Raw genomic sequence first — 16833 nt, 5'->3', positions numbered from 1 at the left:
AGATTTAAATGAAATTGTGAGTCACGTAAATCAAATTGACGTGCATGTCTTTTACGTCAGTGGAAAAGTAATCAGAAGATTATCAAGAACGTTGTTATTTTTGCCAGAACTCTATGCGATTAATTTTTTTGCTCTTATTTTTTTGTCTCATTAAGCCAAAAAAAAAAAAAACCTAAAGAGGAAGAAAGTCATGTTTTGACAACAGACTCATCTTGCATATGATATAAAAAGCTAAAATAATTGCAGTTCAACAGGAAGGGACATCCAAATATTATATACATATAGTACATATAAAACTTTGGCATAAAGTTCATTTTGGGCTCTGTACACCTTTACTGTTAGAAAAAGAAAAAAACAGATCTCCATGCTCCTCATGTTTTATGACCATATCAATAGGCTGTCTAGCCTGCTCTTTAAATTCATTCATGCACAATGTCACAAAAAGACTCCCTCACCCACACACAGACACACCAGTGAAGGCATGAAGCCGGGGGATGGTGAATCTAATTTCGGACTTCATCCTGTATCCAAACTGCTTAATGCTCATCTTCACACAGAACAAGGCTGGTGCAACGTTTTTGCAAACTTCCTTCCTAAATGTAAAAATACAGCTGGTGTTGCCAAAGACAAGTATGGAGAGGCACACAGGGTATAGGGCGGCTCACTCTGAGCTTCCTTTGAGTGAAGTCTCTGGCGCTCAAGTGTGATACAGCTCTCTAAAAAGATAACCGCAAACACTGCAGCCAGAGCAGAGACGGATGGTGTCTTCAGGACTGTACACAGTCTATATTTTCAAACCACATGCTTTATATGAAAACAGGCATTAAGCCATTATATTGTCTGATATATCAACCTCCCAATCTAACCAATGCTGAAGATAAGCTAATACCTCAAATGGTCAATGATGCAACACAAATCTATAACAAACTACTGCATGCACATTTTCTTAAAAAAATAAAAATAAAAATAGTATGTGAACTGGACATATTACGCAACTATTAATGTATCAAACAGTAGTAATTGTTGTCTAGATTGATTCAACATGTGGCATCCAGCTATCATCTTAGAAATACAATGAATTTACAACATTTGAAAACAATTTTAACTAGATCCTTAATAATTTAACTTTTGGCAGATAATGAGCCAAGAAAGACCTTAACAGTCATTGTATATTACTTTTGGCATTTCATCACACTGGAATAGAAGGTGAAGCTGTTCACAATGCACTTTGAGATACTATATTCTGTACAGTGTGACTTATACTGCTCATTTTAGCAATTGCAGTAAATCATTCTGGTATTCCATGGGTACAAAAAATGTTTACTGTAATCTATGAACATACCACATAATGAAGAAATAGTAAGTAGTTTGCATGTAGCATGGGTTTTAATTCCACTTGCCTTCAGAGAACTGAAAAAAATAACTGCCTCAGAAACCCTAATAAGAGCAGAAAACATGAACAACATTCCTAAAACATGTGACATACTTCATTAAAACACAGCATTCTGTGAGAAAAAGTAGTTTCTGGTAGTTCAAAGTTGCTAACACATAACTGGGAAACACTTCGGTTCTTATAATCAGTAGTCCCCGTCAGCCTAGAGAGTTATGGGAATCGCTCAGCTGCGAGTAAGTGCACACCATGGCCTTATTTATCACGCACTCAGATCACTCATTGGCACATACTACCTCACTATGAGTGCAAACACAAACACTACACACACACACTCACACAGATTTGTTTGGAAACCTCTCATCTCTGTCCCTCCCCTCTGGGTAAGTGCAGCCTCCCGCTGCCGTTAACGGCACGACACCAGAGACACCATAAACAACTCTAGATCATTCTACACCCAATACACTCAACGTGTCTGTACTAGCAAGTTCACAAACTTCCACTCAGAACGCCGTATGGAAATTTATTACCAGACAGCTATGGCCTTATTTAGATATCTGGCCCAAATGAGTGATCTTATGTTGAGGAGGTATGGAAAAGTAAAGTAATCTCATTGCCTCAGCCTCTCTCAATCACTCAAAAGGTGTGAGCCAAAACTGTAAAACGCAGTACAGAAAAAAACTAAATCTATGGCACTGGAAACAGCTTAAGGCATTAGCTGTCAAAACCAATCAAATGCACTTAAAGCAAACGTGCTCTTTTTTTTCTGTGACGTGCATCATGATATTAAATCAAACTTTGGTTTTTCTCAAAACCGCAATCCTGTTTTGTTCCTTACCGGTGTCAAAATTCACCCATGTTTAACAGATTGTTTTCACGCAAGCGTCCTCACACACCATTAATTAGCAGGTCCATTTATCAGGGAGATGCACACATTGACACACTTTCTTAGGCCTTGGACACAAATGGTGATAAACGTGCAGGGAAACCAGTCGACTCTCCTCTCTGTACAGGCTCGGTCAATCAACACATAAAAGACATTCGTTCCAATTCACACTCCCTTCAAACAAACACTTCACGTCAGCTGACATCACACACACACACACACAGTATGATCAAAGCTAAACCTCTTACATGGTTAAAACAAAACATTACAGCAAAATTACTTTCTTAACTGTTCCTGCCCTTTTTGCATGACCCGCCAATGATTGCTTATCAAAAAGTAAGCTTTCTTCACCGCTGAATATCATACCTCAATTTTCACAACTTAATCTGAAAGATAAAATTAAATCCGTCTTGCATTACATATTTACAGTTAAACATTCAGTTTCACTCAGAAATGCATCCGAATGAGAACTGCAAGTTTTGTTTTTAAAGTAAAACACGCATTAGATGAAAAGTCTTGTGAATTTCGGTGCAAAAACTGGATATTCAAGAAGGGGAAAAAAGTAGGGCGGGATTTTATTTTATACAAATAGAATGGATTGTGAAAAGTTGACATAACACACCAGGGTTTATAGGGAGATTAGGAAGAACAAGCCTTCCTCTGAAACTCTCCCGGCACCTGTTGATTACAACATTAGCAGCCTTGATGACGTCAGTCAAAAAGGAAAGGTGTTTCAGAGGTGGAACGAGTTATAGCACAATAAAATCAGTAAAGAATATCCGCCAATTTGATTTCATGCTGACTTTATACATGAATAGGGAGCACTCGTGGGAATATGTCAGACATGTTAAAATTCTGACAAGTTAAAAGAACACGAGAGAACAGAAGTAGAGAACAAAAACCGAGCTAAAGACCCAACAAGAGAGAACGCAGGATGTGGCTGAACAAGCCTGTAGGATAAAGTTTCTCTTCTTAATTAACTTCATGCCCTGTGAACCTCCACGAGTCGAGCCGGAGGAGCGGTGGCTCCTGTGCCCGGGCGTTGGCCTACCTCTCCAACATTTATTCCTCTAAATTCCTTTCTTTCTTGGTTTAATTAATCCGTGCATGTGCTTCTTTGTTCCATTGATTTTTTCCACTTCTCTTGCTTTTATTCTGCTGGTTTCCTCACACTCATCTCCGTCTGATCCCTCTTTTCTTCATCTCTTTTTTTCTCCTCTTCATCGCCACCTACTCCCTTTACACACTTCTGCTTTTTGTACCTCATCCTCCCTTTCATGCGCTCTGCAGGCTTCCTCTTTTCCTATGGGTGTGTTAAAGTGGATGGTGACCAAGCGCTTTGTAATGGTGTTGCATTATATATATACAGTGCCCTCCAAAAATATTGGAACAGTAAAGACAGAATTGCTCTGTTGGCTGTGGAGTCAAGACATTTACAAATATGATTAAAAGATGAATATGAGACAAAATTACAGAATGTCACATTTTATTATTGGGTGATTCAACACAGATGTTTTACCAGCTAAGAAGTTCAGCGCTTTTAGAGTTTCATCCCTCTCTGATGTGAGCATAAGTATCGGAGCAGTTGCCTCTCAGGTCTTTCTAAGTGATCAGCTGTGTCCTGTTGCATTAATTCTTCAGATATTAAAAGCAGGGAATGTGCCGTATCAGTTATATCCATTACTTCTGTATTCTGAATCTTGTATTCAATGATGACACAAACCAGGTTGAAGATGAGGGAGCTGACTTTGAGAGAAAAGCAAGCAATTTGGATGCTAAAAGAAAAGAAGTCAGTTAGAGCTCTAGCAAAAACAAAGGGCATGGAGAAATCAAGAGTTTGGAAACCACCAGCGACACCAGCAACGACCTGATCGGCTGAGAAAACAACAGTAGTTGATGACAGACAAATCATAAAAGCTGTGAAAATTAACCCCAAAAGACGTTTCTGTAAAATCACCAACATTGTATCTAAATATCTACATTAAACCGTTTTGAAACTGTTCACAGTAAACAGTAATAGGTCAAGGTCTCATGTTTGGGTATAAAAGGAGCATCTCAGTCTTTATAAGCAAAGCCGGATCATGGCTCATCACGTTGTGGCAAATTTCACGAGAGAAGTGTCAAACAAAATCAAAAATTACATTTCGCAATGCAAAACTGCAAAGAATTTAGGTCTTTCACCAAGTACCATACATAATATTGTGAAAAGATTCAGGGAATCCAGAGAAATCACAGTATATGTAGGGCAAGGCAGGAAACCGCAGCTGAATGTGCTTGCTCTTTGACCCCTCAGATGGCATTGCTTAAGAAACAGTCATGCTGCGGTGTTAAATATAGCCACATGGGCTCAGGAGTACTTCAGAAAACCACTGTCATTTGCCACAGTCTGCTGCTGCATCCAGAAATCCAGCTATACATCAATTCTATGCAGCGATGCTGCCGGGTTCTCTGGGCCAGAGCTCATCTCAGATGGTAAGAGATGAGGGCGGCTGGTAAGACCAGTCCACATTTCAACTTGTTTCTGCACAAAATGGAGAGTTCTCAGTCCCACAGACCAAAAGGACCATCCAGACTGTCATCAGCGACAGAAGCAAAAGCAAATGTCTGTCATGGTATAGGAGTGCATCAGAGCAAACAGCATGGGTGACTGGCATGTGTGCGAAGGTACTATTGACATGGAGGCATATACTGGGATTGTACAGAGACATATACTTACTGCCATCAAGATGATGTCTTCATGGGAAGTCCATGGTGATTATATCAACACAATGCCAGGTCTAATTCTGCATGTGGTACAACAATGTGGTTTCGTAGATAAAGTGAATGTGCTAGACTGGCCAGCAGATCTGTCTCCAATTGAAAATATATAGCTCATCATGAAAAGGAGAATCAGAGAAAAAAAAAAAAATGGCCTGCTGAAGTCTTTTGGACAAAGATTGGACAAATATTTTGCTTGCAGAACTTTAACAATTAGTATACTCAATTCCTAAACAATGAAACATTGTAATTAAAAGGAAGGTTGATGGGACAGTGTTCAATATGCCTCTGTCCCAACTTTTTTGGAGTGTGTTGCAGCCATCAAAATCAAAATTTGTTCATATTTACAAAATACATTTACGTTGGTCAGTGAAAACTTTGGAAATCTTTTCTTTGTACTGTTGTCAATTAAATAAAAGTTAAAGAGAATGAACAAATCACAGATTTTAATGCATTTTACAAAATGACCCAACTTCTCTGGAATTGGAGTTGTACAGATACTATATACACAGATGTGAGGGCTGTGGGGCATGAACGTGGTGTGAATGTTATGAATGTCACATTCTGAATGTGAGTGATTTGATCACTTTTCCAATATGTGAACATTTTGGACTCGGGTTACACTAGTATTTAGTGCGGTCCAATTGTGATCAGCCAAAACAACACCAGCTGTAAACTGGATCATGGGCACACACATGCATCCATCTTATCTGCCACAAAAATGCTGATTCCAATCTAGATTTATGCCCTCTCCACAGTCCCAGAATATTTTACGACTGTGCCTTTAGTCGGGTCTGTGATGGCTCAACCTGACTGCTTAGCTGATTGCTTTAAGATAAACAACTAACAGTCAGTCCATCTCTTTCTGAATGCTGCTGCAACAGTGTGTGTGTGTCGTCTTTCAGCTGTGCTGCTTTACAGCAGTTCAGCTCCATGACTGATTCTGTTGTGTTGAGCACAGGACTGGGCCGCCCAGCTCCTGACTCCCTCTCAGAGCTGCAGCCAACTGCCAGGATCACTTCCTCCTTCCCAGCAGTTTAAGATTTCCAGCGGAGCAGGCTGGCTACACACAAACACGGCTCTGTTCAGCAGCTGTGGACGCTGCACAGAGGGATCCTCTGCTGAGGAGGAGGAGCATCTGTCTGCTCAGGCCTGCCAGGACATACACAGTCCGTGTGATACTCGCTTTCACACGCGTTTACAGATACACAAGCAGTTTGTCAGTTCAATTTAGAAGTTTGTGCCACGGATTTGGCATGCAAAGACGGTGTGGTTTGTCTCGTCTTTTCTACAAATCTCAACCAGAGATTAATTTTCTCTCTTTCAGCATCCAGATGGGCGACACATCAATACAGCCCTTACTTGCTGCAAAAATGTACCACAGTAAGCACTTGCATTGAAATTCTGTACAATGATCTGATAAATATTCATGTTATGGCCAATGGCTGATTTTAAAATGTTATACATTGTCTAAATTAAAACTCATTTAAATGCTACATGTCTAGGCATCACAACTTTATATTGTATAGTATGAAAAACATTTAACAGCGTTATTCAAGTATTAGTGGTTAGAAGTATAAATTATAAAAAAAAATAAAAAAATCCAATACTGGTCAATCAACATGATGCCAAATTATTCTGGTCAAAAAGCCATTAAGCGAAAAAAAAAAAAAAAAAAAAGCTGTTTTATGTTAAACGTATTACCATGGTTGTGGTATCATGGTGAGGCATTCTTTGAAATTCCATGCACTGAAGTGTGATATTTTGACAGAAAAAAATACATTTTTGTGAAGAAAACACGAGTGTGGTTTTCTAGATCCGGCTGTATTTGGGATAGTGTGAGTGTGTGTGTGTGTGTGTGTGAGAGAGAGGGCTGAAGTTACAGTAGGGCCCACGCTCAGAGTAGATTAACAGAAACAAAGGGTTCTTTATAAACAGAGGGGTGCTGTGTTTGGACTCGCTTTGAAGCACAGGTCATGAGTGGAGGCCCTAGGTGTGTGATGCAACCCCAGTCAGCCAGTGAAAACTCATGAGCAAAGTCACTGGAGTTTAGCTGACCATGAAAAAAAAAATGAAAAAGTGTAAAAAATATGCAAACGATGGTGGGAATCAAAAAGGACATAGTCACAAAAATACACACCACCTTTACAGCAGATCAACTCTCATGTGAACTCCTCGCAAGAAAAAAAAAAAAAGAGAGAGAGAGGGGAAATCCCCAATTCCACTATGTAAATCATAGTATTTGCATGTCCTGCCTGAAACTGAAGTCTGAGGATCCAACATAAGCGCCCGTTGTCGTATATCGCCCCCAGAAAGGTATTTGTATTCAAACACTTAAGTCATAGAGTACTTAAATGGGACTTAAAAGATAAACAAATGATCAACCAAGTTGCATTAAGAAAGACATCGCTACAGGACATTAATACTGGAGTAAAGACTGCTGAAAATCAGCTTTGCCATCACAGGAATTAATTACATTTTAAAACGTATTCAAATAGGTAACAAATGTTTTACATTGTAATATTTCAGAATATTAACATTACTGTATTTTTGATCAAATGCAGCCTTGAACAGATTTATTCTCAAAAACACCCACTCTGTGTTAAAAACAAAAGTTTATAAATAATAATGCTATTTACATTTGACAAGCAAAAAATGTCTCAGAAAAGTGGCCAACGTTGTTAATGAAACAAAAAAAAAGTCTTGATACACTTTAGATTCTGAAAATCCGATACCTAATGCTCTGACATTCAGACATTTTTGTCTCCAAACACCGTTTGGGTCCATTGTACATTAAAACCCTGATAGAAGGCAGTTTCAGGTCCTAATCTATAATTAATAATCTGCCAGCTAAGCTTTTCTGTAACCCTATGATCTCTCATAGAGTGGTGAATTCCCCTCGGACGGGCTGTTACTCTGTATTCACCTGTCTCTCTTTCGGCTGGACTGGAACACAAGGCCCGTTTCTCAGAGAGTGCCAAATTTACCACAGGCTTTCTGAACACCGAACACTACTGTTGGAAAATACTTCAGATTTTTAGCCTGTCAGTGCAGAATGGGATTATCATGACAAAAAGAACGTTCTTGTTAAAAATTAACAAAGCTGGCAGGGCCACTGAGGTTTGTGAGCCAAGTGTGCGCACGGCTACGAATAGACCGCAGTAACGTGGACACTTGTTAAAGGTTAATGCTTTTCTTCCGCAGGTACATGGCGTTGTAAACCTTACAAATGGAAATCCCCCTGGCAACAGTACAGATGCATCCCACTCAATATTTTCTGGCCTAAAAACATTCCTCACGTCAGAAAATCTGTGATTGCTTAATGTAGGTAGGATTTTTTTTTTTTTTTATAAAAGTGTGAACATGGAATCAAAGTTTTTTTTTTTTAAGTTTCTGATTTGGGCCACTTCCATATGTGGTAATAATCAGATACAGGTCTGATGTTTTGAAACGTGACCTCAGTCTGAACAGTCAAATCTGAATTCTTAAGTCTTTTATGTCACTCGTGATTGACATTAAATCATAATTCTGCACTGATAGGATTTTGGACTCCAAATATTTTACTTAGCGGTAGCTCTTTAGTCACTCAGTTAATACGGAAGACATCCATGAATGTAGTCAGTGAAGGGACAGGGAGGTGTAAGTATTACGGTGATCGCTCTACAGTATATAAGCAAAACTTCAGGTAAAACTATGAAAACTACAAAAACGTCCTTTCTTCCCATCCCCATCTGTGTCCTCCTTATTGCCTACACACAAATTAACTTGATTCCTCAGCACATCAGTTTATAACTTAATGTGTAATCACTGATTTCAGTATCAGTTCCCAATGACAAGGAGCTGTGTGGAGTCTTTGTTCTTGTACGGTGTGGGTCAGTGCAGGACCACAACCGCTGCACTCTCAAATCTGATTTCAAATACATTTAAAAAGTAAATAATAAAATAAAAAGATCTGAACAATAAATCAGACTTGATCACTTAAGCTTGCAGTGTGAACATCTGCTTAGAACTACTACAAGTACTTTTAACTTGACATGGCATCTTAATGTGGAAAGAGCATTTTTACATAGGAAAAACAATTAAAAAGTAAAGTAAAGTCGTGACGTATTGTCAAGTATGGTGACCCATACTCGAAATTGGTGTTTAACCCATCCAAGTGCACACACACAGCAGTGAGTAGTGAACAAATGCACACACACACACACTGTGAACACACACCCGGAGCAGTGGGCAGCCATGCTGCAGCGCCCGGGGAGCAGTTGGGGGTTCGGTGTCTTGCTCAAGGGCACCTCAGTCGTGGTATTGAGGGTGGAGAGAGCGCTGGACATTCACTCCCCCCACCTACAATCCCTGCCGGCCGGGGACTTGAACCCGCAACCTTTCGATTACGAGTCCGACTCTCTAACCATTAGGCCACGACTTCCCAGTATAGGTGCACAAAGGCATAGACAAGTAGAAAAGATACTAGTAATATGAACATTTCCTTTTAGTATAGATATTTAACATAGTAAGGCAAAATATAGTATTGAATTTATACTTGCTTTAATTTTTATTTTTAAAATATTGCTTTTTAAAAAACAAATTAAGAAAAAAAAAAACTACTTGGAAAAGTTAGGAATCGGCTCTAATATATTCTTCATGATTCCTATCCCCAAGTCACACTTTTTGAGAGATCAATCTTGTTAGCAGCTCAAAAGGTGACGTACCAAAGAGTTTGTTCAACTCTACCTATGAGCAACGGTAAAAGTGATTCTGATGCTTGCCATAACAAGCACTACTAAAAGTAGTATGACAATGTATTTCCTCCCAAATGCCTCTGTAGAGTCACATTGCTCCTTGTAAGCTTCAAAAATGACTAGTAACCTTTCACCATCAGACACCCGGAGGGCCAATCCATAACCATGAGAAATGTTGCTACATGGTAAAAAAAAAAAAAAAAAATCCCAATAATAATAAAAAAATGTTTCAGGTATTTCATTCCAAGGAGCCAGCCTCTTCCCCAAGGGTGTGAGCTCTGATGTAATTTCAGCACTCATTCATCTTAAATGAGGAAGTTTTTATGTCTGGTTCTTGAGAACGCTCTTGAGAACAGCTTAGCATGCGTGTCTGATCAGGTTTCTTTATTATTGTAATTATGATGCACCGTGGAAGTAGACTCATGGAGAGCTTGTCTCTCTTTCCCCTCCCATGACTTTCTCAGGATGTCTGACAAAGCATGAAACATAACCTACAGCACTGGATCTAGCAGCTTTAACACATGTGCCGTGCACAGTCCATAGAAGTACAAAACTGCTAGGTTACAGAACGCACACTCTGCTGATCCTGTATTGGCTATAAATCTGTTACAGCTGGTGTATACAGATTCACACAGAGCACATTCATGTGTGTGTGGCTGCATATTTCTCAGGGAGAGCAGCAAAGGCCTTCATTCCGTGTTGTTGTTTGGTCACTAGGTGTGAGCTCAGCTCCCTGGCAACTGACACCGCCGTACGGATCCAAGATCTGGTTATTTTGGCGTGATGGTCCAGGGAGAAAGAGAGAGCTCTGCAAATGTCGGCCAAATTCCACACTCGCCGGCACTCATTGTGAGACAGGCACACTGCTGACAAAAAGAGCTGGGTGGAGGTCTGGGATCTCCAGAGGAAAAAAAACACACACTCACACATAAGCTCAGGCTTTGATGAGAGAGGGTAAGTGAAGACCCTAGAGAACCATGGCGTATAATCTGTGACGCTCTTTTGTATGGGTTTGTGTGATCTAAATGAACCCCATGCCTCTGACATCACTTCTTTTTTAAAATATGCCTCTTCACTCATTAAATCAAACTCACATCAACTTCTCATGTGTCAAAATGACAGCAATAAGTAATTAAGAAAAGGATTTTTTGCTGTGAGTGAATGTTTTGTTAATATTCAGATATGTACTGGCCTTGTGGTGCTTCTGGAAGAAAAAACAAGCTGGAAAAAACAGGCAGATTCAGGAAAGAATGCAGCTTGATGGTGGACGGTCTGCCTTCACCAGAAATATGCCGCAGTTTCCTCTCATCTCTCAACAAACCAGGGAGAGGTTTCCTCCTTTTCACTCTCTCTCTCCACTCTATCTTTTTTCATGCATAATAACTTTCACATTATACTTCTTATTTTGTAGTTACATTCAGTTCTTTTGTAAAATGCTAAATTAAGGTCTGTGTTTGGACCTGTGGTAAAATCCCAGAGTAAGAGATGTTAATAGCTGCTCACAAATAAAGGCAAGAGTGTGCATGTGAGAACACATCTGTGTGGCCTACGCTCTCACTGCACCAGAGGCAAAAGAGTGATGGTTTGTTTTGAGAGGTGTTTATTTTGCATTTATCCATTAATAAAGTTTGTATTTATTTTGGTGCAATTACAGCATTATTCTACTGGCAAACTATGACTCAAGCTTAATGCATGCTGATTGATTGTAATATTTGTTTATTTGACCAAGACTTAATTTATCTTGCCTCAAAGGGATAGTTCACCCCAAATTCTGTCTTTATTTACTCACCCTCATGTTGTTCCAAGCCTGCATGACTTTATTTATTCTATAGAACATAAGAACATAATTTAAAAACTGTTTTTGTCTATACAATGAAAGTCGGACCCTAATGGCTTTTATTGTAGTGACCAAAAAACACTGAGGATTTTTTTTTTTATTATATCTTCTTTTGGTGTTTCAGAAACAAGAAAGTCACACCGGTTTAGAACGACATGAGGGTGAGTAAATATGAGAGATCAGTTGAGTGTTTTGTTTAGGAATCAGTGTTGCACTACAAACCCACAATAGTTAAAGACTGATGCATATTGAAACATTTAGTAAAGTAAAAAAATAGTAAATATTCTAGCCATTTAAAGTAACTGTTTTCTATTTGAATAGATTTTAAAATGTAATTTATTCCTGTGATGGTGAAGCTGTATTTTCAGCATCATTACTCCAGTCTTCAGTGTCACATGATCCTTCAGAAATCATTCTAATATGCTGATTTTCTGCCAGATATTTTTTGTGGAAACAGTGATAGAAGAAAAAAAAAATCTTCAAGATTCCTTGATGAATAGAAAGTTCAAAAGAACAGCATTTATTTGAAATAGAAATCTTTTGTAACAAGTGTCTTTACGGTCACTTTTGATCCTTTTAATGCATACTTGCTGAAAAAAAAAAAGACTGACTAACTAAAAACTATTACTAACCCCAAGCCTTTAAACAGTGGTGCATAATTGAGATGGTTATCCTATTTAAGCAAACTGAAGCTGCAAAGTGAATATTCTGACACTCAAAACGTCTGGCTACACAAGACTCAGGTCGACTGTACCTCACAAAAGACATGTCTGTGGTGGTTTCATAGGTTTGTCTTTGCACAAAGCAAGTGTTTCTCAGGTGATTCATGCTGGTGGTTTGCAAAACACGCGTCTATGCAAGTAGGTATTTGATGTCGGAGAGGTTGGAGTGGAAAGTTTTCGGAGAGACGTGAATGGCTGATTGATGAGAGGTGTGTTTGCGTAAGATGTTGGATGATGTGCAGCGTGTTTCTAAACTGGGTAATAACATCTTGTGTGCAACTCACCTGAGTGGATTTGTCCCTCATGCAAGGGGCACAAGGGGCGTGGTTGGAGTCCCGGGGCCAGTGTCCAGACAGGTACGGGGCCGTGAGCGCGTCCAAAGAAGAGGTGCGGCGAATGCTACCGTTATTGCTGGTGGTATACCAAGAACCTGCCACAGGAAGTCTAGGCTTGTCTGGATAAGACAGTCAGAAAACACAGAGGAGATAAAGAGGGGAAGGAAGGATGGGGAGGAGTGACAGGGGTCGAATGAAAGTGTATGAACGAGACGTTTGTGGGGGAGAATAAAACAGATGGGAGGGAAACAGAAGAACAACATACGTTAGAGGCTGCATGTTATGAACACAATATGTAATCACAGTAAGTGCTCAGACACGCTCATCAAGTGTGTGGCCATGTGTGTGTGTGTGTGTAAGATTACACCAGCTTGAGTGTAAATGTCCGCTGGACTGGTGGTGATGAATACTAAAACCCAGCAGATTGAGACAGAATTAGTCTGGTGTCCAGTAGCTCTTTTAATAAAGCTAAAGCTGATTAACTGCTCAACTGGCATGGAGGAAGCGGCCCGCATGTCTTGACCTATATTTAGTGCATCTCCACAAGTAATTGCTCCCTTCACTATTCTCTCAGCTCTCTTTTGTTCTCATTCGATGGCTTTCTTGCCCTCTCTTGTCAGTCTGAGTCTTTGAAAGACTACTCTTTATGTAAATTCACACTATTGAATATACGGCGCAGATGTACAGTAATAAAAGTGCAGCTTGCTGTGTTTTGCACCGTTCTAAAGAGATGACGTCTGTGAGGGATTTTACACAGGAAGTTCAGCCTATGTGCTTTTCAGAAGAGTTTAAGAAAGTCCCATTCTCTTTTGCCGCATAGGTGACAGTCTTTTGTGTGTGTGTGTGTGTGTCAGGGAAGCAAATCAGAAGGGAACAATTAAATTTGTTTGCCTCCAACAGTCCAATGGGAACGTGAACACTCATCTCAGTAATAAAACAACTACTACTCTTCAATGTTGGGTGGATCTGCTGTTATTTTAAGACAAAACTACAGAAAACTCCAGTCTTACAAAAAGCAGAACAGGGATCTTGCATTACGTTTTTCAATATAGTGCTGGCTTGAATTTTGTGTGTGTTGTACACATTGAGGAAAGTGAGAGAGGATCTAAAGAGGAGGAACCTGTAAGGAATTCTGGGGAAGTCATGCGAGAAAGACAGAGGAATTGGCTACACAGCTCAAGTTGCAATCTCCACATGGTATGATTACACTGACTTGGAAAATTAGTGCATGTGCAAGGTCCCGAAACAAAGCAATGCAATGTGAACGGAAAATCTTCTAGCTAACTCGAGATCAATTCAACAGATGAATGAATTCTGAAATGAAAATCTGTTTCAGAACACAATTCATAAAGCAACATGAGTATACGCCACATTCTCAGTGTTGCCAAATGGGGCGCTCTAGTGAGCATTATCATACACAGATGTCTTTAACAGCAAGTCAAGGTATAGTTTGAAAATAATCTTAGTACGTTTTTTCTTGATACATATATATATTAGATATATTATCAGATATAGTATCAGATATATTAGAAATCAGATTTACTAATGGTTTTACTGATGCTTTTGAAAATTGGTAACTAAATCTTAATATTACAACAAAAATATTATACGCTTTAAATATGGTAAGAAAATACTAATATTAATAAAATTAATAATAATGATTATTCGGCATTGAAATCAGTAGTGCCGCTTAACGTTTTTGTGGAAACAGCGATACATTAAGGATTCTTCAAATTTAAAAGTTCAAAAGGACAACATTTATTTGAAATGGAAATCTTCTGTAACATTACAAATGTCTTCACTGCCACTTTTAATCAATTTAATGCATCCTTCCTGAATAAAAGTAATTATTTCTTTAAAGAAATCTTACTGAGCTCAAAAATTTGAACCGAATATAACTAGCAAATTGTAAGGGCAAAATAATAATTTTGGTTTGTCTCCATTAATAACATTTTAGGTTAACTGGCATAGACATCAAACCTCTTCGAGTACCGAGGTTTCACAGTAACGCAGGAATGCATGGCAAGTATGTACAACAGGACCACACGCTTGCAGTGCATTTGCCAAACATTCACATCTGTGTTTGCATTCTTGCGTAGTGTTTGCTTCTGGCCTAAAAGTGCACTGATCTACACCTAAACGACTGACAAAGCTTTATGAGTTTGTGTGTGTGTATATACACATGCATGCACATAAACAAGCATAGTGCACAGAGGACAGACTATCACACGGGGATGTTATCTCATCTCTGATAGGCTCATATGAGAGATGCTATGATGCACTACTGAGCAATGAATTCTCTTATCGTCCCTGTCTATGCACAGTAGGTTCTTGTGTTGTGTCTATTCTGCACCTCGCTCAGCAGATCCAGCACACATGCTGATAATGAACACAGCGGCCCATGAGTCGAATCCTTGGGAAGTCTGTGCTCTTGACTTTTGCCTCCTAAAACGAGTTTGACTAGACCAAAACAATAATATCACTGCAATTAATCAACAGTACCATGATTATGCCTACAGTTCAGTCAGCACAGATACAGATAATCACCTTCTCAGAAATTCCTCAATGGACAAACCCAAGCAGAAGGAAAGGCCTACAGCTTAAATAAAAGGGTGTAATAGTGACCTGACTCCTAATAGTGTTCTTTGCCTGGTCTCGTCCCAGCCTGCCTACCCCTCTCTGAAAAGACTGGGGGTGTGCCCTGTTAAACCAACCCCCAGCCAAAGAGCAAAAGAACATAACATCCTCATGGAGATCTTCAAAAGCGTGAGCAAAGCTTTTGAGACACACACCAGCATAAACTTTGTTGCAATGCTGCACTGCTATGAGCAATGGTGCCGTTTAATCCTGAGAACAATGAACTGAAACATTGAGGAATACATTCAAAGAAAAACACCTGGATAATGTAAAAAGACACCGACTAGTTTGCCAGTGAAGTCGACAACAGTTGCAAGACAAACCTCTCTCTGAGAAGTTCCTCTAACACTCATCCACATGCAGACGGATGTCTTTGGCTATTGCTTCATGACTCACATAGTTTTTTGAAACATCCTGCACCATCCATGAGCAGTACGTTTGTCTCAATTATTCTTAATAAACAGATGATGTTGTAATCCCACACTACATTTAAATGTGCATTTTTTTTACTCTTTTATTTCCATCATTGTACAATCATTAAAGGATTAGTCCATGCAAAAATAAAAATTCTGTCATTTACGCACACTCATGCCGTTCCAAACCCATAAGACTTTCATTCTTCTTCAAAACACAAATGAAGATATTTTAAAGGGATAGTTCACCCAAAAAAGAAAATTCGGTCATTAATTACCCACCATTTTTGTTTTCTTTGCACACAAAAATATTCTCGTAAATTAAACAATGTCATTACTACCTTTCTGGGACATGAATGTGGTAGTTTCAAGCTCTGGGATTTCATCAAAAATATCTTATATATTTGTGTTCCGGAGATGAACAAAGGTCTTACGGGTTTGGAACGACATGAGGGGGAGTAATTAATGACAGCATTTTCATTTTTGGGTGAACTATCCCTTTAATACACATCTAAACAACTGATTGTGGTTTTATATTTTATTTAAATTTTAGACAAAATATAGAATTTTAATATCAGCCATTTATCTTGGCCATTACATGAAAATCATTACTGTACTACTGGTATCAGCCAGATTTTTAACATCCCTTGTCCTAAGTAAAAATTCCGTAAAATGCATCTGATCAAGGTCAGGTCAACCCCGCAGCATATGAAAAATTTTATTTAATGTTAAAAATAATGTTTATCATTTTGCACATGGCTAGACAAGATATCTCTGATTATTTTTTCCCCAATTTCCTCCATCTCTTTTCTGTCCCTTTCATGTGCTCCAGCTTTCATGGGATCTTAGGCAAGTCTGGTGATCTGGAAAATTACTGGACATACCAGAGCGAAGTGTTTTCAGTAGGATACAGTGAAAAGGGGAGGCATGGCTCAGGAGACTAAAAACAGTAATCACAAGGGCATTCCAACAGGCATATGAATCTCTGACCCAAAGTGAAGTGTAGAACCAAGATACATTTTCCTCTCGTTCAGACAGATCATGTGATTATTGGACTAAATCAGAAACATAACTAAGACATACACATGACCTCAGAGTCTGTTTGTGGAGGCTCCAAGAG

General features: G+C 39.1%; 1 protein-coding gene across 2 annotated transcripts in view; it reads right to left on the bottom strand.

The window, feature by feature from the left end:
* fam117bb (family with sequence similarity 117 member Bb) overlaps window positions 1–16833 on the bottom strand; it is a 36194-nt gene that overhangs the window by 16462 nt on the left and 2899 nt on the right. For both annotated transcript variants that reach the window (XM_079426984.1, XM_079426985.1), the window contains exon 2: window positions 12613–12782. In XM_079426984.1, the coding sequence (XP_079283110.1) occupies window positions 12613–12782 (170 nt within the window). The remainder of the gene's footprint in view (window positions 1–12612; window positions 12783–16833) is intronic.

Source organism: Barbus barbus (genome assembly GCF_936440315.1).
Source record: "Barbus barbus genome assembly, chromosome: 10".
NCBI classification, from domain to species: Eukaryota; Metazoa; Chordata; class Actinopteri; order Cypriniformes; family Cyprinidae; genus Barbus; species Barbus barbus.
Note: the sequence above shows the minus strand (reverse complement) of the source record. Positions and strands in the feature narration are given on the sequence as shown.